The sequence below is a fragment of the Colletes latitarsis genome, chromosome 10, assembly GCF_051014445.1.
Source record: "Colletes latitarsis isolate SP2378_abdomen chromosome 10, iyColLati1, whole genome shotgun sequence".
Lineage (NCBI taxonomy): Eukaryota > Metazoa > Arthropoda > Insecta > Hymenoptera > Colletidae > Colletes > Colletes latitarsis.
In genome coordinates this window covers 23691150-23713109 of record NC_135143.1, presented here as the reverse complement: position 1 = coordinate 23713109, position 21960 = coordinate 23691150, and the positions used below count along the sequence as shown (strand labels likewise).

Genomic DNA, 21960 nt, shown 5'->3' with positions numbered 1-21960 from the left:
TCAAATTCTCCCATTGTCGACAGAAACTTCTTTATCCGCCCCTTTATATTTCATGATTTGAATTTTGCGCGGTTCCATAAAATTTATTCTGAATTTTAACCGAAAGCGATTCTAAATAACGATGTTTAAAGCAGCGTGCAACCATCACCGTTTGCATCATCGTTTAATTACTTAAACATTGGAGTAATTAACTTTGCATGGATAAACAAGATAATATAGGCCGTTTAATAACGTTAAAGCTTCGAGACATTGAATAATCAGCGCAAAATGGCTGCGCTTCGAACGGTTCGACGACAAAATTTCAAAACTCGTTTATTAAATTATTTGCACTCGCGCGGCTCGTTTCCGAGGTATTCGTTTATTTATATATCGTCGATAAGAAATGTCTGTAAAGCGTCGCCGCGAATTTTATTAACAAAAAATAATCGAGAAAATAATCGATTTTGAAGAAGAAAATACGCGTCCTTTATTATTTTGACGCTTCGAGAATGTTTGTTGCGGGTGACGAGTCGATCGATGTATGAAATGCATCGATCGATCCACGAAACGCGTCGAAGGATACGAAACGGTATCCATAAATAAGCATATGACGTTCCTTCTTGCGTGCACGTGATACAGGACAGGGACTTTTACGACAGTTTCGTTGAAATACGATGAAGAGAAAAGACAAAGAGGTGGAAAAGGTCGAGGAAGCGGAGACAGCAACATTTTATCCAGCGATGCGCGACCGAGGCATCGCGAAAGAACGGTAAGCACGAATTTTCTACGTCTTTCTTCGTTTTCCCGCTCTACTTCGTCATTGACAAATATAGCATACCGTGCCAGCTTCCTTTTTACGCTGCAACGATACACACAGGACAAGAATCCCGACCGTTTCTGCGCCGAGCAGTTCGATCCAATTACAGTTTCGATCAATGATCCGGGTCTCCGAAACCAAAGCCCTCGAAAGGTGTTGTAACGTCAATTACAGTATTTATGTTTATTCAGCGTAAATGTACCGTGGGACTGAACGTCACCGACCGATCGTCTGTTGCATGAATTCTATTTAATTCTTTCTAATTAGTAAAAGCAAATATACCTTCTATGACCACGAATTAATTAAATTTCTAACTTCAATTTCCCTTTCAGGGGGAATAAATTTACGAATGAAAATACAGTTTAATGAGTAGACAATACGCAACACAATAGTTAATAAAATATATATTGTCGTTGACATTAAAATTTGGAAATTAAAAATTCATTTCATTTCACGTAATTGCTCGTAATATACTACTGAAGTTTTTCTTTTATATTATATACGAAAACTAAATAGAATAGTGGAAAAAAGTGAAGTCATAGTAACAGACCTTTTAGAGAACGGTACGGAAGATATACCTTAACGTATTAAATAAAAAGTATAAAAATTCTACCATTAATTATTGTTGTTTCAATTAAATCATACGTCCCATAACCCCACCTATTCCAATAATTTATTCCACTTTTAATTATGCATAATTAAAACTATCTTTAAAAATGATTCGAACACCGTATAATTAAAAGCAATCGGAACGAGGTCGTGCACGTAGCACGGAAATAACTATACAAATTATGACGATATATTCATAATTAAATTTCTTAATAACATAACGCAGCAACGTTGTTATCGGATCAACAAATATCGTGAGTCAATATTATTTTGAATTACTATTTGCTCTTACTGATTAAATTTCTAGCGTTAAGAGTCGCGAGGTTCTGTCGTTAAAGCAAGGATAAAAATTAAAAGATTTTTATTAAAACGTCATACTTTTAATCACTCGTTCCTTACAATTAAAATAACCTCACCCATTACGGATACAAATAAAGGAATTGCTAAATTTATAATCTCCGTTTACAAAACTTTTATAATACACGTTATTACAGTTATACACGGGAATAAAGTTTAATATTTCTTCTTCGCGTGAAACTGTTAAGTGTGTAACTCGCTCCTATGTAAAGGAAACTTGCTGAATTTGCAAATAGAGCACGTAACAGTACGTTTGCACTGCCTTGAATATTAACTTTCCGTATTCTACAACGTTTTATAATGATTAACGCGTTAACTACCGCTAAAAGTCATCGACTCTCAATTTTAAATATGAAAAAATAATAAGAATATACTGGAAACGAAGTATGTATCTATAAATGCAAGATAGCATTATCTTTTATTAAACCAAGAACTATAGCACGACGATGGTTATACAATCACGACGGAACAACTGAAACTTCATTCCACTTGACGTTAAATGTCTAATCCAGATCGTCTGGGATGAATGTGTAATTCTAGTATAAAAGAATCTCGTGGATTATAAAACCAAAAGGAGATTTAAATTGCAAATGTGATGTAATAAGGTTACGGACCGCTGTGTAAAATTTATACCAGAAATGTAACCAGAATCGACGAAAAGAAAACCATTCGATTATGCATAAGATACAAAAATGCATTTGATTACTTGGATTTAAGCTTGATAAATGTTTAAAGCTGCTTTTGTTATTTCGAATACTGTGGAAAACTTTTTTTAAGTTCTAAAGTAGAAGACACTTTAGAGTTTCATTTAAACAGTTTATTGATATTAAACAAAGTAACGTGTGCAGCTTCTACCAAATGCAAAGAGAGTGTATGACTTTCGACAAAATTCTAGATTTTCAGGTTTGTGAACTAACCGTTTAACTAAATCTCTCAGAAGTAATCTGCATAAATTAATAAGCTGACACAAAATATAAGAAACTCCTTATTACTACAAGTTTGCGTCATTATAATTTATTCCGAGGGGCGAAGAAGATACAAAATACAGTCATTGCCTACGCGAAATACATTAAGATGGAATTTGTTGCTAGTTCGAGCTCTTTAAGCTCTCCAAAGTCGAGTTCCGCGAAACGCTTTGCAGAAAGGCTGACGCCGCATTCCATTTTCCAAGTTTCAGACCGAAGCGTCTTTACTTCTGCCAGAACGGCAAAGAATTGTAGATAACAAATGAAAACGGAATATCGTATACAATGGTATTAATTTCATTGTTAAACCGATTAAAGAACTGGCAACTAAACTTTCACTCGATTAAAAAATGAGAATTTACTTATTCTGAAACGTGCGACCACAAAAGCCAAAGTAAGTTTACGTTAGAGACAGTATTTATAAGTCAGAATGAGATCAAAGAGTCCTGAAACATATTTTTCTATAAAAAAAACTCTTCGTGATAAAATGACCTTATTTTCTTTACGAAAGGAAGAATAATTTCGAAATTTATGTTAAAACACTTGTTCAAAATATTTCTTTGTAAAACCATAGGGAATATGGAATAGGGGATATAATTTTCATTTTCGTTTCGTATTTGTCTGAGAATAATAAGATTTTTATTACAACGACATTATTAATATGAACCGATATTATATTACTGCAGCACTGGAACATGCTGGTCCCTTTGCATTCATGCGGTCTCTTTTTTCTCGTTTGCTCTTTCGTAATTTGCGCAAAAATTGTTCGGTAACATCGTACAAATTGAAATGCTCGAGCTGGAATAACTATATTATTAAATTCGTTAATACTGCGGTTGCAACACAGAAACTGGAGATATTTTTCAAGACATATTCTTCCAAGGAATAACAACGTATCAAATATGCAGAAAACAGAAGAGAAGGGAAACTATTATATGTAAAAAGGTTTAGGTACTTCTACTGATTTAAGAATTACCAGATTCCATCAAAGCATATATAATACACACACACAGTGTAAAATATAGTATCAGCTAGTAGGGGGTGACTTTTCGTGAGAAAATTAATCGGAAATGTAGAATAAAATTTTTCTATTCGAGGCTTTGTTCGCCACTTGGTTAAGGTGTCTGACTATTTCTCGATATTTCTACTTGAATTAGTTCTTTAGTGTTTGTAAACATTGATTATATTATTATCTGCTTTAATTTGTTCTAGCTACTTAAAAATTAGTAAGATCACCGAGAATTTGAGACGCAATACTGTATCACCTAGTTTCTACAGACTAACGCAAGTAGTAATATCGAGCGATGGTCAGACACGATGGCCAAACTATTAGATTGTGTAATAAGTTCGCGTTTTTTTCTTAAATACTGTCAATTTTTTATAGAACTTGCTTCATCAATGATATATGTGTCACTTTTGGGTAATTTAAATATTTTTTCACAATAAATCTCGTCGCTTTATTTATTAATACGAACTGAATTTCAAAGAGTTAATCTTTAGTCTCAGACCATATTAAATCAATCACTTGTTTCTTTCTATCGTTTTCATGTCGTCAAAGGGAGGGACTTGCCTTGATTTTTAAACTAAAATTTGTATCTTTCGTTCCAGTTATTGTTTAAACTTTCAAACTAGTAAAGTTGTACCCTTTTACAGGGGGATGTAATTTTTTTATAATATAATTTGAGGACCTGCCATGAGGGTGATCAAATACTTTAGCTATCCATAGACACGACAAGCCCCTCGGGAAAATTTTTATCGCGTCAGTATCAACTCGAGGGCAGCATAAACTCGGAATAGCGTTCCTAGTACCCTAGCTTGGTAACTTATAACTCTTTCGTATTCCGGACATCCCTTCGTTTTTTCGTTACGATGCACAGTGTTCGAAAACGGCGATTTAGGGAAATTATATTTCACCTTAAAAGTGCATAAATCCTTAAAAACAAGTTTGTGGACGATAATTAAAATTGTAAACATTAATTTTGCTTAATAATTTGTATATTATTTAATGTTAAATGAAAATTTAATTATTTAATCAAAGAAAAAAAGGAATGTATTTATCACAAAAGTTTCATTGTTGCATAACATTTAGAATTATATAATGTATGTAAATAATGAAGAAAATAATAGAAAATAGGAATGATCAGAACAAGATTCGCTAACTTTAAAGTTGCGTTATTAAGAAAGTAACGAAAAGTAGCAGCTGATTTTCAGAGAAACCAAACTACAAGCCGATTACCTGTATTTAAAATTATAATAAATTTTGATCGATTGTTTTTATCCTAAAATAAAATCTGTACCTTCCTGTGCAAGATTCATACAGTACAAAATGAAATCATTATGATATCGTTATTTCCTAGAAGGAGAAATACGAACTGCAAAAACAGATTTTCAAGAAGGATAGAAACGTCGAGTTTCTAAATAAAAATTAACCTATTTAAATCATTTCTACGGTAAAAAATTGGACCTTTTCGCGTTTAAATCGTCGTTTTCGAACACTGTGCGACGCGTCAGCCCGTTTCACGATATTCGGTATGTCCGAGGAGCGACGCGGAATTAGAGTACTGAAAATTCACGCGGACGGATGCAATCTGCATTACAGATCGTTTCATTTTCGTCGTCGGAATGACAAATCGAAAAATGTCGATGAACACGGACGGCGGTCTGTGTCGCCTTTAATTATCTCCGACAGATGGTCGTGCGAGCCGCGGAGAGACAATGGGGAATAACGTCGAAAGAATGAACGATCACCTTTTTTTTTTCTTTTTCAATTAAAACGCGGTGCCCCCCCATAACCACTTTTCAGACAGAGCCGCTATTATTACATTTCCGTGTTCGACTTCGACGGGATCTAACGCAACAAAGAATACAAAGAGAGTCCGGCGAGAGAAAGGAACGGGGACGCGTAAACGAGCGGAAGAAAAGGAAGGAAACAGGGGACGCTGAATGTTGTCGGATTGATAAGGAAGATCGATGCACCGGCGGCGGATGAAGCGTGGCTCGGTTTTCGGGAAAGGCGAAAACGTCGGATATAAATGAATGTGGAAAAAGGGAGGGCCGGGCAGAAATTGGAGTACGACGAGACGCGGAAACGAAGGAACCGTGTAGCGCGGAGGGTGAGTTTTAATTCCGGACTCGGACCCGACGTCGCTCTCTCTGCATTGCTCAACCATCCCCCCTGGCTTGATAAACGATGATGCATCGAAGCGCAAAAATACCGAAGTTAACGAACTCGAATTAGCAGCGGGCTAATGGAACGAAGATCTCCGTAGCGCGCGACGGTAGGAAATTCCGCGTTCGAGGATTTCTTCGCGGATCTGCTCGATTGTTCTCGCGTTTCGCGAAAATTACGGACGCAACTACGGAGAGTCGCGCGTCGACGATAGCCAATAAATTTTTTGTAATACTTCAGGGTTGATTTTTAGTAGGGATAAACGTTTTAATAACTAGATTGTGGGAAATTTTAATTTTTAAAAAGACTACAGAATGCACTTGACGCGATATGAATTATTAGGGGCAGATGCCCTAATATGGAATACTTTTTCTTTATACACATGCTTCGCTTGCTTGCAGACCTGTTATAAAAACTTAAATATTGGGAATTTATAGGACACTTTATGCAACAGTCAAATTTAAAATATAATAACTGTTTAGGAAATGTTTACTTTTTTTACGAGATACTCATTTTGCATATTAGGCTCATAGTGCTCGTAATATGGAATAGTATATTTATACAAGGTATTCCCCTGGCCAACCCTGGGAAAAATTTTAATGGGACATTCTGGAGTCCAAAATAAGACGAAAATCAAGAATATCAATTTCTTGATTGAGACTTCGTTAAAAAGTTATTAAAAAATTTCAAATCATTCTGGAAAAATTATTTTTACCGAAAATATACTATGTGGCCAAAAATGTTTCCCCGAAATTTTATGCGTATGTTTTGAAAAACGTACTTACGATTATCGATAGTCGCAATGATCGACAATGGAGGTACATTAGAAGCTGTGCTACGATTTTATGAAAACCGTGTTTAACAGATTCCTTGCACCGGAAATATTAAAAATGGTTACCTAGGTGGTCTTCTAGTTCGACTTTCGTTAGGTCTGCGAGTGCAAATTGCGAAAGAAGAAAACTATGCCTCGGAGCAACGTTTTCGAAAGTTGCTCGTTTATAGAGACTTCGGGGAAAGCGTCGTAAAAAATTTTACTGCACCCTGCAGATTGTTAGAGCCCTTATTGCCGCCCTTACGAGCCGTTCGCGACGATTCCGATCCGACGGTATTAAAATATACGAGCCAGCGACCAGCGTCGCGCGGTGTTTACGCGAAGCACGAAATATCAGCCGGAGAGGCCGGGCATTTATTGCGCTCAGAATGACGTTCGAGCTTCAAAACCATAAATTGTAACCTGGAGTTTCTTACTTACCGTTCCTGAATATCGTTTTAACGGAATCAGATTTACGCCGCAATCTGGCGCCCTTGGTGCTGCGTCGCAAAACGGAACCCGGAAGAGAAAACGATGCATGGAAGGTTACAAAAATTCTTATTTTTCAACGTTTGTTCAAATTAAGGGAACCTGGCAGTCAGAAAATCAATTTTTTTTCCGAATGTAATACTATTCAGAAATAAAATACCAAAGTTTCATGACGTGGCGAACAATAAGGATTTGAGAGATGAAAATTCACTATTACAATTCTTGCAAAATTTGGGTATTGCAATTGGGAAAATTTGTGTTCGTATACATTTTAAGGTACCAAAACATCGTGCAAAAGGGAAATTATTTATTACTAACACTGTTTAATCTGACTACAGGGACCCCATAATACTATCGACAATTATAGTGTATTGATTTGTACCAAAGAAATTAAAACGACAGACACTCGAAGAAACGTATAATGCAAATAAATGTTTATTCGCTCCCTTGCAGAAAGCTACGAAAAATTTTCAAAAATCCAGTCGAATAAATATTTTGGAATTTTTATTAGAAATTACCAAATCGTTTTGACCACGATAGGTCTAGTGTTAAACATAAATGGTCGTATAAATTGGAATCAAACTAGCCAAAGTAGCTTCGAGTCTGTTTAAATATAACTTAAACGTTTCGATGATGGATTCGATGTTTGAGAAAATGTTATTCTGGCATGATACTCGACGCGTTAGGGGAATATGGTGGATGCAACTTCTCATTCCCACTATACACAGTCTTGCATACAGAATGCGTTTAGGTCGTTGCCGCGACATAGGTGCGCAGAATCATTATGCCGTTTGACCGCACGAAGGAGCAGCTCGATTCCTTCCGAAACATTTAACCTAGGCGGGATTAACCTACTTACGCTCCCGGCCATAAGTCACCGGACACACAATACGTACGGCATAAAAACGAAACGACACCGTAAAGGCCTTTTTAATTATTTACGTTGCGGAGGAAATACGTTTACGTAGCGTAGAACAATAAAAAAACGAATTTTCTTTTCTGCAATATTTCGATACGAAACTGCATCAAAATTGATTGTCGATTTTTCTTAAAAATTCCTTTTTCATTTTTAGTAATTTTGTTTGACGCCTTACAGAAAAGTTGTCTAATACTTTTCTGTAGGTACCCATGAGTTCTACTTCAGAAAAAAGTTTCATTGACATATATTCACTACTATAGGAGTTATGATTGTTTAAAAATTGGACCATTTTTATGGGGTTCTTCTCATTTTAGGGGGTCAAGGAACAACTTTTCAAATATTTTTAGAATTTCTACTTATTCTACACTAAAATACGCGTCGTTTGCTTTTTTAAACATTAAAATCGTCCAATCCGTTCAGAAGTTATGGTGTTTTAAAGATTCGCAGGAAATTTATGGGAAGCATTTCTGGCCTAAAATTATATTTTCGGTAAGGAATTTTTTTCTCGAAACTGAGTAGGATTTCAGGGGTATGTCTGTTGACCAAAAATGCTTGCAATTGACCCCTGCAACTAAAAATAATTTTTCCAAGACGATTCGAAAGTCTTTTTTTTCACCCAAAACTTTCAGCACTTACTCGAATTTTTTTCTCGAAAGTGAGTAGGATTTCGGAAGTATGTGTATTCACCAAAAATGATTGTAATTGACCCCTGCAACTGAAAATAATTTTTTCAGAATGATTTGAAATTCTTTAATTTAATGTTTTAATAACTTTTTAATGGAGCCTCAGTCAAGAAATTTATATACTTGATTTTCGTCTTATTTTGGCCCCTAAAATCTTAAAATTTTTCCCAGGTGTGGCCGAACACCCTGTATAATACCTTGAAAACTCGAATCGCCACGTCAACGCGATAACACGTAACCGACCAGTCGGAATTGCACTTTGGTGGTCGTCGACGCTATTAGTATCGTTCGAAAGGGAGAAATAATGTTAAGAAAATTACGTTAAAATTTCCGTGGCTCTCCCGTTGTGTCGAGCTGCGTCGCCCCTAAATTGGCAGGAGGATTCTGTAACCGTGCATACCCCGAAGGAAAGAAACAGCCCCGAGCAGTACCGGAACGGTAGAAAACGCGATGATAATTTAAGTGTCCCGGGTAATGCATTTGCGTTAAATGTAAAGCACTGGCTGCGTGGGCGTGAGCGCATTATAAAGGCAAGCGGGGGGGAATTGGGGAAGAGATGGAAAAACTAAAAGGATATGAACGAGGAAAGGAGAACGGGGGGTTGGTACGGCGGAGGGTGGGATCGGCAGAGATGAGACGGTTGAGTGGAAGCAAAACACGATTACTTTCCTTCCGCGGCTCCTCGGGCGTGTACGCGTGCAATCGCTAAAACGTTGACTGGCGTTTCGACGATCCTTTGAAAAAATTCCTCGACCAGGCCGAGTTTTCGCGGTACTTGGCAATAGATTTTCATTAAGCGGCCCCCAAAACTGATTGGGTAAATTACCTTTGTTTCGAACACGGTGTGCCTGCACGGTAAAGACCGATGAATATTCAGAATACTCATTTCCGCCGCATTTTTCTCCAATTTTATCCGGTTAAACAGTAAAACCGTCGACCGTGTATAAAACCGAGTTTTAAATAATTCATTTATTGGCGATGTAATTGGATTTTAATTGACTCGGGGAATATAAATGCGAAATTTTCGGTAATTTTATTTTCGCGCGACTCGTATTAAAAGGGTCATTGAAATATTCAGCGGAATAGTACATACGTGCTCGCGTAGCACGGAAATATTAACAATAACGTAATACCATAAACGTTGAATTATCTTTCTTTTGCCCGAGTATTTAAATTATTCTGAACGTAACGCTAGATTCGATTCAACGTGAATTGCTAACAAATAATATTTACGAGTTCTCCAATTTTAAATATGGAATCTGAAACCCATCGAATCCAGTGTTAAATATTTTGCTTATTTTCGAGATTTCATCGTCACGATGGCTGAGTTGGGCAGTCGATATAAATTTCCACGAAGCTAGATCGATCGCGATGCATATATTCGATGAACATACTCTCCAGATTTCCGTCTCCAAGGTACACTTAAATCAACAATTTACGACGACGTTTCTATAACACCGGAAAATACGAGAGAACATATTAGAACTGCATATGCTATCTATGAGCAAATTGTAACGAGGACCGGAGAATCCACCTAAATAAAAACGATTCCTTTGATCGTGAAAATCTTACGTTATTATTTTCATTATTCCCCGATAACGCCATTTCGAATCCCTTTGAAACGAATTTAGCAATACAGGAATAATTATATTTCGATATCGCTCCCATGTGTAAGTACTCTTGGGAAATACTTAATAAACATGGAAAATAAATCGAAACGCCCGCCGATCGCACCAAGGACAAATATACAATATTCGAACGAACCAACGAATAATTCTGCGGTCCGTTTATCGAATATTAAAAAACATCAGCGTTGCATAAAAGCGAAAATACTGTTTTTACGAACTATTTTAGCTAGAGAATGACGAAGTGGAATCCGATGGTGGTGTTTGCGATAGAAGTGGTATTGATACAGCTCGCAAACTAGGTTAGCTTGACGGGGATGTACCGTGGAGAGGGTACGTCGGAGGCGACCATAAATTTCCTCAATAATTTGACCCAATCAATCGTCATTTATTGATCGAGCAATTTTCGCGGATAAATATTTAAACGCTTGTTACGAACAAACCGCTTATACGTGTTCCTACGACATGCTCGGTGATAAGAGTTCTTCGAAATTGGGTCAGTGTAAATTTTCATTTCCGGTCGATCCTTGAAAAACGATGGGAGGCAAATGATGGACTACCGAATATTGAATTCACATGTTTTGTTAAATTTAATTAGTACAGAATTGTCAGTCCTACTAAATTCGATACTAAGTTTTTCTTTTTTAAATAAAGTCTACAAGTGGTTTATTTTTTTCTTTATTCTAAGAAAATAGGTCTTATTTTGACAAGTATAATTTTAAGAAAGCAACAGATGGCTTCGGGAATGTTTTACCCCTGTGACGATCCAAGTGCCAACTTTTCAGCCGTGCACAGTACATGTATTTCCTAGAATCACGTACAGATACGATTCAACTTGAGTGATATTCGACTTACGCTCTGAAACGAATTAACTGCGCAAATCGAGAACTTACCGTACCGTGTTACATTGAAACCGTGTTCCCAAACTGGCGTGTCATAGGAGTTTATGTAACGCGCCAGGTTAGAAACTCGGAGAAACCGAAGCAATAATCAAGCCCTTCAAGCTTGAAGGGGCCGTAAACGTTCGTCTTCGTTGATCTTAAAGGGCAAAACACCTTCCCTTGGAAACCAAGGGGGAATATATTGTCACCCCCGCAGTGTTTCAGTTAGTTCTACAAGGTAGTCCTAAGAGAAATCTCGTACGAGCACGGCTTTGCAAAGTAGACATTGTTTCGAGGCAACAAAGAAATTTTAAAGTCACTAAACGTTAAGACAGCTCGTGTTATTATTTTTTTAAAGTTTTACTTTGATCGTTCGTTGGTTACCGCGACGTTTGTTCCGAGATACATTAAAACCAACTACCAGGTGCGTCGTCAAGAATGCAAAGAAGGTCGTTTATTTGTTTGCAAATCCCTTCGTATGGATTTTCGAGAAAGAGCCCCGAGTCTCGGCGAACCGCGTCGTGAATTTTGCTGGAAAGACGGGCGCTGAAGAGGACGGAGGGCGGGAGTTTATGACGTAACGGAGGGGATGAAAAGCGTACGGAAATCCCATGATGCGACATATAACGCCGGGGTAAACTCGCGGACGTGTCAGAGTCGCGGCGTTAAAGCACGTTCACCGTGAAACGATTCTCGGTGCGTACATATAATATCTAGCCTCATTTATGCAGCTGCGTTTCTCTCATACGTGGCATTCGATAAAAAGCTATACTTCAAAATTTCCGTACAAGAAACATGTAACGACGTGAAAGCTTAATAAACAACAACCTATACTAGCGGGCAGCGTTTAATTACTTTTAATCCCACGCGTACGCGAAAAACAGTGGCGAGTTAATATTTGACTAATTTAAATGAAACAAAATATGTGCATTATACTCGTTATGATATTTATCTTACTGTTGACAGGCAATATATACACATGGATTAATTTTTGTTGGAGACCTCTTTAGAGACAATGACCAGTTGTAATATTCAAACCGAGACAAACTTTTACAAATGGAAACTGTATCACGAGATCTGCAAAATTAGAACGTAATAGAAATTCACTTTTGTACTTACATTAATGTACGTTGACCTCTTTCAAGAAAATGACCAGTTGCAATATTCAAACCCAGACAAACATTTATAAACGGCAACCGTATCGTTAATTTTGCGAAATGAGAATTGAAATTCATCTTCGAACATACATAACACGTTCACTGTCCGGTCTCTCAGCGGCGTATCTAATAGCGTGGTGATATGACCCATATACGGATCATGGAGAGTGAATGTGTTAATTTATGTTCACCTCTTTTAAGAAAATGACCAGTATTCGAACTCATCGAATTATTCGGTATTTGATATTCAGCGATTATAATTTTCAAGTAAAAGAAGAATAAATTCAGAATTTACTACCCGAAAGCAATTTGCACAGAAAATTGGAAACAAAGCTAAAATTGCATAGAAGTCGGCCGAAAATTCAAATCGAACGTTGTATAGTATATTCATCCACTATGTTAACCAGGGCGGGGGATCAGTTAGTATCGTTCAGCCATTTTGTCTATTAAACTTTATGCGTTTATTCCCTTCGTGCAACTGGCCATCGACGTCCGATGTTACAAGCGGTTCTACAGGTTCGGCTGGGACACTTTTAATCGCATCGTTCGCGTCACATCGTATCTCTATTGGCAAATTCTTTTGTCCTGCATCGACTCTGCTAGTAAATTCTTTTGTTCTACGTCGACTTTGCTAACAAATTCTTTTGTTCCGCGACTACCAGCGCAGCATCGTAAATATCTCGCTTTCACGGTTTTTGCGTTACGCCAGCGAGCAAACTTCGTAATGAGATTATTTTCCCCTCTGTGCATTATACAGGGTAGTTCCGAAATCGTGGCGCAACGGGGTGGATTTTTTCCACGAAAGTCAGCTGAAAACGGAATACAATTTTTTTCATATAGGCTCCGGAGAAAATCGAGTTTGAATATTCGTTAAGCACGCGTGCATTGGACTAGTTACAATTTGCTTAGTTTAATCTGCTTGGACACCGTCTATTTGTGTTTATAAACAATTTTAAGACCGTACTATTTTACGGATCGAAAAAAAAGTATTAAACTACTTTTCGAAAGTAAATTATTCATCGGATACCTAATCTGTATAATACTTTTGTAAAACGAATTGAAAACATAGAATGAAATGTCGTTTTTACTCCAGATTGTGGTTGCTTGGACTCCATGGAATGTATTGCCATTCTACTAGGTATATCTATGTATGCACACTGCCAGTAGCATGACTTGCTTTGCATCAATCTTACTATCCTGCGGTTATCAACGTGAGCTCTCAATTTCTATCGCGCTATCAATGTAACTCGTACAAGCAATCGTACGATAATATTTCCGTTATGGAATCTGATTATATATTCCACGGATAGGATTACGGCGAATCACACTAATTGTACTGCACGCACGCGTAAATTACACGATAATTAAACAGTTACTCCACGCTTTAAAGATTTTCCATTACGATTACACCGTAAATAGATGATAATTACCGTGTGATTACATTTAATCGCGTCGTGGCGAATGTAATCAAATTTCCTCGACCCTGCGAGACGACAACCATTTTTACTGCAGCGAATTGCTACAAAGAACGGCATTTTAATCGTCGACATTTCGAAGGGAGAGTTATTCAGGGTCTGGAACGAAGGCTCGCGGAATATGGTTCCTTCGAATTACTTTGCAGACACAATGGTCGGAGTAACTTTACTGATATTTACACGAAAGTCATTATTTATCTTTTTAAGCTTATACAGTCAATTTTCGTGCATTACAACTCCCAAGTCCGAGACACTAAAGAAATTGGGTGGTACTATAACTATCCACCACACTGTATATATAATATACAAGAAGAATTATTATATTTCGAAGTCGTTGAAATCGAAGTTGAGGCTCCTGTTTCGAATAATTATTCTATTTTCTGCTCCAGAACTACCGTATTACTACTCGTACCGCTAGTTATCGGACGACCTGTACAATTACGTCGAACACGGCGTGGAACGAACCGACGAGCACGATGTTATCGATGATATTTCTATCGACGCGTGTTACACGCGTTCCTTTATCAGGAATCGGGCGGCGAGTACTTTACAACCAACCGTCATGGTAGCAACGGAGAGTCGGTGAAGCACGATTAAACGGGCCGTACACCGCGCACAATCTACGTAATAACCTCTTTAGGCGATCGATAACTCAGAAGAGCGGCCGTTAGGCGTTGTTCCGTAAACGCTGATCGGATGCGCTAACAGTTAAAGGACTCTCAACGCGCGCGGCCCAATTTCCACCTCCGACGATTCTCTCCGTGGTTGCGTCTCAGAAAGGGTCTCGACTCGGATTTCGACGGCCCCGGAATTTCGAGAACTGCTCCGCTTCGAGGGTGAACGCTTTGATTGGGAATCAACTTGCTCTGATCGATGCTCGAGATACTGGAACCGATTCATAAACGCTCGGGTACGCGCCTCATTGCATCGATACGCCCCTGAGCGCACAAAGATATTCGTTTTTAAATAATTTCAACGCAACAAAAATGTAGAACACGATGGGAGCGAAAGAATCGGTTATTGATACGTCAGAACTATCTTTACGGGTCTGTCAATTTTTTTTTTATGTTGTTATCGTTTGACCATGTTTGAACGTAATTAAATACACGTTGAACTTAGTGTAATTGATAGGTACACGATAGTCGCGTGTTGGAAGACGTTTGAAGATTTAAAATGATTCGACAGAGGAGTTGCTATTCTTTGATCGAAGTTTATATCGATCGAAAGCTGAAAATAATACAGTAGAATTGTAAATGTAATTAAATACACGATAGTCATGTGTTTGAAGACGCTAAAAATGATTTGACAGAAGAGTTGTAAATACCAAAATACGTTTAGTCTCATTTTGCACCGTTTATTTCGTCGATGCAACACCGTAGAATTTGCGCCGTCGTACCTATTACAAATTTTTTATTACCTCGATTTCCCGGTGCGTGAGAAAAAATTCCCTTTCAGCGTTATCCGATTATCCGCATTAACCGTTCCCCCGCGTCGCCTTCGATAACGTTAATTTCTCAATGTTTTAAAAGGTAGAAAGCATTTCCTACTTTGCCACGGGATTTTTATCCGCGCGGAATGCCAACGTAATCGAAGGTGGACGAGGGAGTTAATGGCGCCATCGGTCGGGCGAGTCTCGTAAAGGAATTTATCCTTCGTAGCATCGAATGTACGTCACGTGCAGGGAGTTCGATTTTCCGACGGGGGGGAAAAAAGAGATCGGAAAAGTGACGCGGGGGAAAGCAAAGATCGCGAGAGGGAAAGAGACGGGGAACAACCGAACAGCAACAACGGGGAAAAGGCGACGTTTATGTCGGTGTATCGCGCGGTCAGCGGCTACGCTTTAGAATTCGCGCAGGAAGGCACGACAATGTTTGCAGTGGCCGTCCACCGTCGCATTCCGCATTTTCAATCGGCCATTGTCAATTTTCGTTTACTTTCGTTTGAAATTTAGGGGAACGTCGACAATTGTACCGGGGAAAAGTTACGTTTTGTGTCGCTATCGCGAACGGACAGAGAACCGAAGTTGATAGACGCGCGTCAGCGAATGAACGCACGGTCAGATATTTCGAGCTTTCGCAGCCTGGGATTGGAGCTTCTGGGTGTAAATCGCGTCCCGACGTTTCGCCAGCCATGCAGCCATCAACAGACGCCGAGTGCCTATTTCAACGAGCCGACTAATCGAGTAACGACGACAGAAGGAATTCTAAAACGAAGAAATTGCAATTTCGAACTATTTTACTTTTCGACGTCTAAATAACATGTAAACAAATTTTAAGATCCCCGCGTTGTGAGAATTTTGTTTAGAAATAGCTCGGATGATGTGGTCTCGAATTAAAAAACTTTTACTAGAATAAATTTGATCAGGAACATTTTTTATCTCGATCTCTAGAGTCTGCTGTGACCAAATGGAAAGATCGAAACGCGACAATTGATATAATATAATATATTATGTATTCACAGCAGAATCTTAAACACATTTCGTTTGTGGACGCAGAGTCCACACTCGAGAAGTTGACTAGTCTGACTACGAACAGTACAATCTACTTCTCGTAGATCCACCTTGCGTTCGCAGAAAGCAAACTATACTCTAAACGTTTAGACCAGCTAACCAACGTCTCTGTATTAATAGTTTTGGCTCTCGAACGTGATCCCGCGAAGCGTTTAAGCAGCTACCGTGTAAAGCACGGATCTCTAAACGCCTAATCAAAATGGCAACTGCGATTGCCTGGAGCTGCGAAAATTTCACGTCGGGAGTCTGCGTCCGTCGTTGGGAAAATTTGTCTCGTCGGTGCATTCTGGGAACTTACAGCACACGAGGAGAGAGAACGAGAGAGTGAGAGTGAGAGAGTACTCCCGCGCCACCAGCTAAGTCGGAAACGATGCTCGGAGGCTGAGGAGGTCGGAGGGCGTTAAGACGCGGTCGTTGCACGATGATGCAGCGTCGCCCTGATAAATGAGAGATGTTATCAGGAGAGGGTGAAGTACCAGAGCCGAAGCAACTGCTTCTCAGACGAAGCGAGAGTGGCTGTAACGGTTGTGTTCTAACCTGGTGCGCGTTACCGGACCAGACGCGAAGCACTATACAAACGACCTAACAACCTTGCGCGCGGGTCTAGATTATGCGACAATTTCGATCGATCTAAATGCCCGCCAATCTGCAATATTCGCGTTAGAAGCAAACCAGCTCGTCGATCGATATACAAAGTGTTCGGTAACTAGTGGCGAGTCGAAAACATATTATAACTTTCCCTCGCACGAAACCGCGGGTTTAAAGAAAATTTACTTTATATATAAGATTCTACGTGGAAAAATAAACAGAAAATGTGGAATACAATTTTATTCTACGAGGCTTTGTTTCGGAGAAAATCGACGTTGAAAGTTGAGAGAATAAGCTTGGACACCGACCCAAGTAGAAATGGTCAACCACTGGTCAGACGCGCACGTATCAGATTTTCGAATTCAATTATCTCGAAAACGAAGCATCGAATGAAAAGATGTTGTTCTACATTTTCGATTCATTTTTTTACTAATAATTAAATGTAACCTTTCGTGAAACGCTTGTAACGTTTACCTGACGTTCGTGCAAAATATTCGATCGCAAAGGGTTAATAGATTTTCACGCGAGCACTCGATCGTACAAAATGAAATTTATTCAGCGTCAGATGAGAATACTAACGTTACTTTGACCCACTCTCTTCCGCGACACGGGCCATTATCTTCGAAATAAGTCCGCTGCAAGACGGTGACTCGCGCTTAGACATTTTCAGTCGGGTAATTGTCGAAGCGAGGCCGAGCGCGGAATGAACCGAGAACGAACCCATAAATCTTCCGTCGGCGCTGTTCTCTCGATCGTGCCGTTCACGTTAAGTACCGAACCTTTAAGAGAAATATGATTCGCGTTTCCAAGGACGGCGCGCGCGCGCGGAGGGGAATCGGGAGTTCAATGGAGCAAGGAAGCACGATAACCAAACGAACAGAATGCACGCTGCTTTCAGTTAAACAAATATCCCTGGCCCACCTCCGTTCCCTTAAATTAAACGTTCCTTCTTTCTCGCCATAAAACTCTTATATTTGAATCGTACTTTATCGTAAAAGGCAACCCCGGTAGAAGAGGAGCTCGCGAGCACGATTTCTCCTCCGTTTCTTTTCTTATTTTTCGAACGGCCATCTTTCCTTTAAAACAACGGAGGTCGGCGAGGAGAAGGATAGACAGGGAAGCGGATCTGGAACGTTTCGTTGAAAACAACGATGATCACCTGCACGGCCATAGTCGCACACAGAGTTCGGGGCCATCGGTGAACCAGACGGTCTATTTCCCTCTCCTCGTGTCTCTCCAACTTCGTAATTACATCCCCAGAGCTCCAGAACTGACTTCAACGATAAGAGCCGTTTACACGTACACGGCTATACGTGCAGATCGTGTCCTCTACTTAAGCATCTATCCGCGAGTGTGTGGAGTTACGTATGCACCGTGACCAACGTTCGATCCTCCAGGTATTTTGCAAATCCACCCGTATCGCCTTTATGCTGTCAAACATCGAGATGCCGCTTGGCCCAGTTAATGATAATTGTCATACTGTACACCAATGGAGGCGTTACCCTCTATTCGTTCGAACGCCCCAACCCGATTCCCCAATTTTATCGATACGTTCAAGCGTAAGTACTCGCTAATATTCAGCGTGTCAATTATTATTGATTTGTTCGAAAAGTAATTTCGTTTTTCTTCTTCGCGAAAAGGAACAATTTTCTTATAATAGGTAAATATTTTATTGAATTATATCTAATATAAAAACATCTTTTACCATTTTCTTGGTAGTAGCATGATTCCACGCTCATAACATTTCTGATCTTTATTTATAAGAAACTGATCCAAGTGGTTAAGGGTACCAGGCAGACAGATTGAGCTTTTTTGTAATTTTGCCTTTTACACGATGTTGTGGTAGCTTAAATTGATTTTCCATATTTTACGAGACACCAAAGAAATACAGTTGCACAGAATCAAACAAAATTTTTTACAAATAAGCCTTCGAGTGTCAGCCGCGAAAATATATAATGAGAATACGGTTTAGAATAAAGTTGGCTGGTTAAAAATACAATTAACGTCTCCGTTGGTAAGAAAACGAAACTACTTTCCGAGCGACCCAATAGATACGTTTCAAAAGATTTTTAGCCACTTTCCATCCGAGTTTTATTCCGGTAATTGATCTAAAAAGATACGCGAATCATTTCCTCGACAAATTTCTGATTTAATAATGCGCAAAGCAAAACATACTGGAACTAGCCACCATTTCGAATTGTGTTTTTACCCGTGGATGTTCCAAGTGATTTTTCCCAAGGACATCGTTATCGAACGTAGAAAAATGTATTTCGAGCGTTTTAACGTCGAAAATGTTAGAATTATGTACCCGGGCAGGCACTTAGGGTTTGAGAGAGATTCTTTAAGGTACTGGGGGCTACGTTCCATTTCCCAACCAAGCATGCTTCGCTTCCTAATGGACAATGACTTCCAACCGTTTCGTTGAAACTTTTTCCGTCTGGGGTTTTTCCCTCTCGCCGTTTTACCTTTCTGCTCTTTCCCTGCCCGGCAGCGCCTCCGCGTTTAAACTTTCATCCTTCGAGTTCCCGATTTATTGGCTTATCAAGTTGACCCCGCCGAACTTGCTCGACACCTGCGAAGCACGTGCTAGGCGCTACAAATATCGCCCCCGTCGATTCCTTAAGCCGTCTTTGCGTAAGATGCAGAAGACGAGGGGGTTGCTCGTGAATAGGAACTCCATTCCACGAGGTACATATTGCTTCCACGTAAGCTGATTGGCAGACGATGTGGGGGTCCTTGACGATTCGCCCGGCAATCGGCTTATGTTTGCGAAGAAACTCCGTGCCTTCGACCAGATTAGAATATCGATGCTTCATCGACTGTCTCCAGTATCTTAAAACCATACTAAGCTTATTACAATGAACAATCGATACCGGTGGGTAGCTTACAACGGGACAAACTTTTTAGAAAATAAAAGAAACATAGACCATTGCTTTCGGTTCGTTGCCATATATCTCATTGGACGATATTTTTATTTTTCTGGCCTGCATTTTCAAAGCAAAATTGTCAAATATACTGAATTTTCTCTTTGTTAACTTCCATCTTTTACACCACGTAACTCACAACTGAATCGACCAACTAAAAAACTGTAAAAGAATTATTTTCAGTACCGGAATGTCACTTTTCCAACGACTCAATTTGTTTGGTCAATACTTTACAAGATATATATCACTACAGCCATCTAAGTGAAAAGTAATGGATTTCTTTTTCCCCAACCTAACATTTTTATTTTTAACGAGCTGAAAAAAATGATTCTCAAGATCAGACGTTAAAGAAAACAAATCTAGTAAAAATAAATTGCCCAAAAAACAAAGTTTCGCTTTCATAGGCAATTAGTTTAGAAGTCATACGCGTTGAGGAGTAAATTCATGCTTTTCTCGTGCTAATGTTTTCCATGATCCAAATAAATGCGAATGTTTGATAATCCGCGTAGAGAGAACTTCGTACTCCACTTAACTATCAATTTACATGTATGGGCCGTGCGTCATGCACATCGGTCGCAAGTTTGGAACGTGTTCGTACGATCGCGTTTAACAATTTCGTGTATTCCCGTGGGATAGTAAATAACCAAATGCGCGTACGTATGCTCGCGTACGCAAACGCGAATCTCCGTGTAGTCACGTTTGCAATTTACCATCTAGTTTTAGAACAAGAATGGAACCGTTTGAGAAACCGCCACGGCGCGATATCGGAAATTTCACACATTTCATACCGTTGCGAAATCGACGTGTAACTGGCACGGGCAACTACCATGATCGTAACGCAAAGTCAAAGTCTCGTATTACGCAAGGGTATTGCATATTTACGCCTGGTCATCCCGCGAGTGATTTCTTTTCTAAGGTCTGGTTTATGCAGAATACGTAACTGCATACTTGATAACCTCTGGATCGATGCAGTGTCACTTACGTTGCATCCTAATCTAAACTTCACAACTTCCTACTGACAGTCTTTCATACCGATACCAGCTTCTTCGTATTTTATAAAAATTTGTACATAACAAATAACAGTTATTTTGTTTGCATCGTGTATTTGTAAAATTCTAAAATTAACTAAAATTGTTACTCGATCCAGCGTTTGAAATATTCACGATTCTACTTACTTTTTACAGGAAAAAGAAATAAAGAAAAACGCAGACGTTTCTTGAATTTAAAGAATTACCTGAAAGTCGAATCGTGACGATTTTTAGACGCAAGATTCAGCTCAAGAAAAGCGAAATTGATCATGGAACGATTGCGATACGACGGTAATACGTTTTTACCAACGGTTACAGGAAATATCAAGCACAATTACGACTTAATGTTCCTCCGGTGTGCAAACGTTGGTTGCACAACTTCTTTTCTCGCGGAAACTTTTCGCCGGCGTACGACATTCATCGGCTTTGCACAAGCGAAGTCTAAATGCGCACTTCAATTCGCGGTTAACTTCAAAGCATATTCGAATAAAAGAAATTAAGAGCTATACAACTGCGTAATTAAAATTTCCAAGTGCTATTGACTGCGTTAACAAGCCAACCGATTCACCGCGGAAATAAAAACGCAGTTACGTTTTGCGTCGAAAACGAATGTACAATTTAAATTTCTACGACAATTTTTTCGTCGCTGGAAAGTCGCGAGCCCAAAATACCATCTAAATGTTTCGCTTAACAGAATGTCGCGGTAGGGACGGGAGGTTTTGAGCGTCGCCTTTTCTTTATTAACCAACGTTGGGGGATCTAAGGCGAAAGGAAATTACGCAGCACGTGTTAAAGAATGAAATACCTATTTAAATATAATTTATTTTTAGAAATGTCCTTTTTATTCCTTGCCTTGTACGACTTTGAATCACCTGCGTTTCTAAATTCAATGCGTTTCGTAGAGCCAAGTGAAACATTCTAAATAAATATATGTAGGAGTCGAGCGTTAATTCGTCGAATCGCATCGATCGCGGT

At 39.1% G+C, this 21960-nt stretch overlaps 1 protein-coding gene across 5 annotated transcripts in view; it reads right to left on the bottom strand.

Moving 5' to 3' along the window:
- Positions 1–21960, bottom strand: part of Kuz (zinc-dependent metalloprotease kuz) — a 134988-nt gene that overhangs the window by 37375 nt on the left and 75653 nt on the right. Inside the window, exon 1 of one of the 5 annotated variants that reach the window (XM_076774070.1) lies at positions 18193–18496. The exons of the other annotated variants lie outside the window; for them this stretch is intronic. Coding sequence (XP_076630185.1) covers positions 18193–18229 — 37 coding nt within the window. The 5' untranslated portion in view covers positions 18230–18496. Of the gene's footprint in view, positions 1–18192; positions 18497–21960 lie in introns of those variants that run through there. 5 annotated transcript variants of the gene reach the window in all.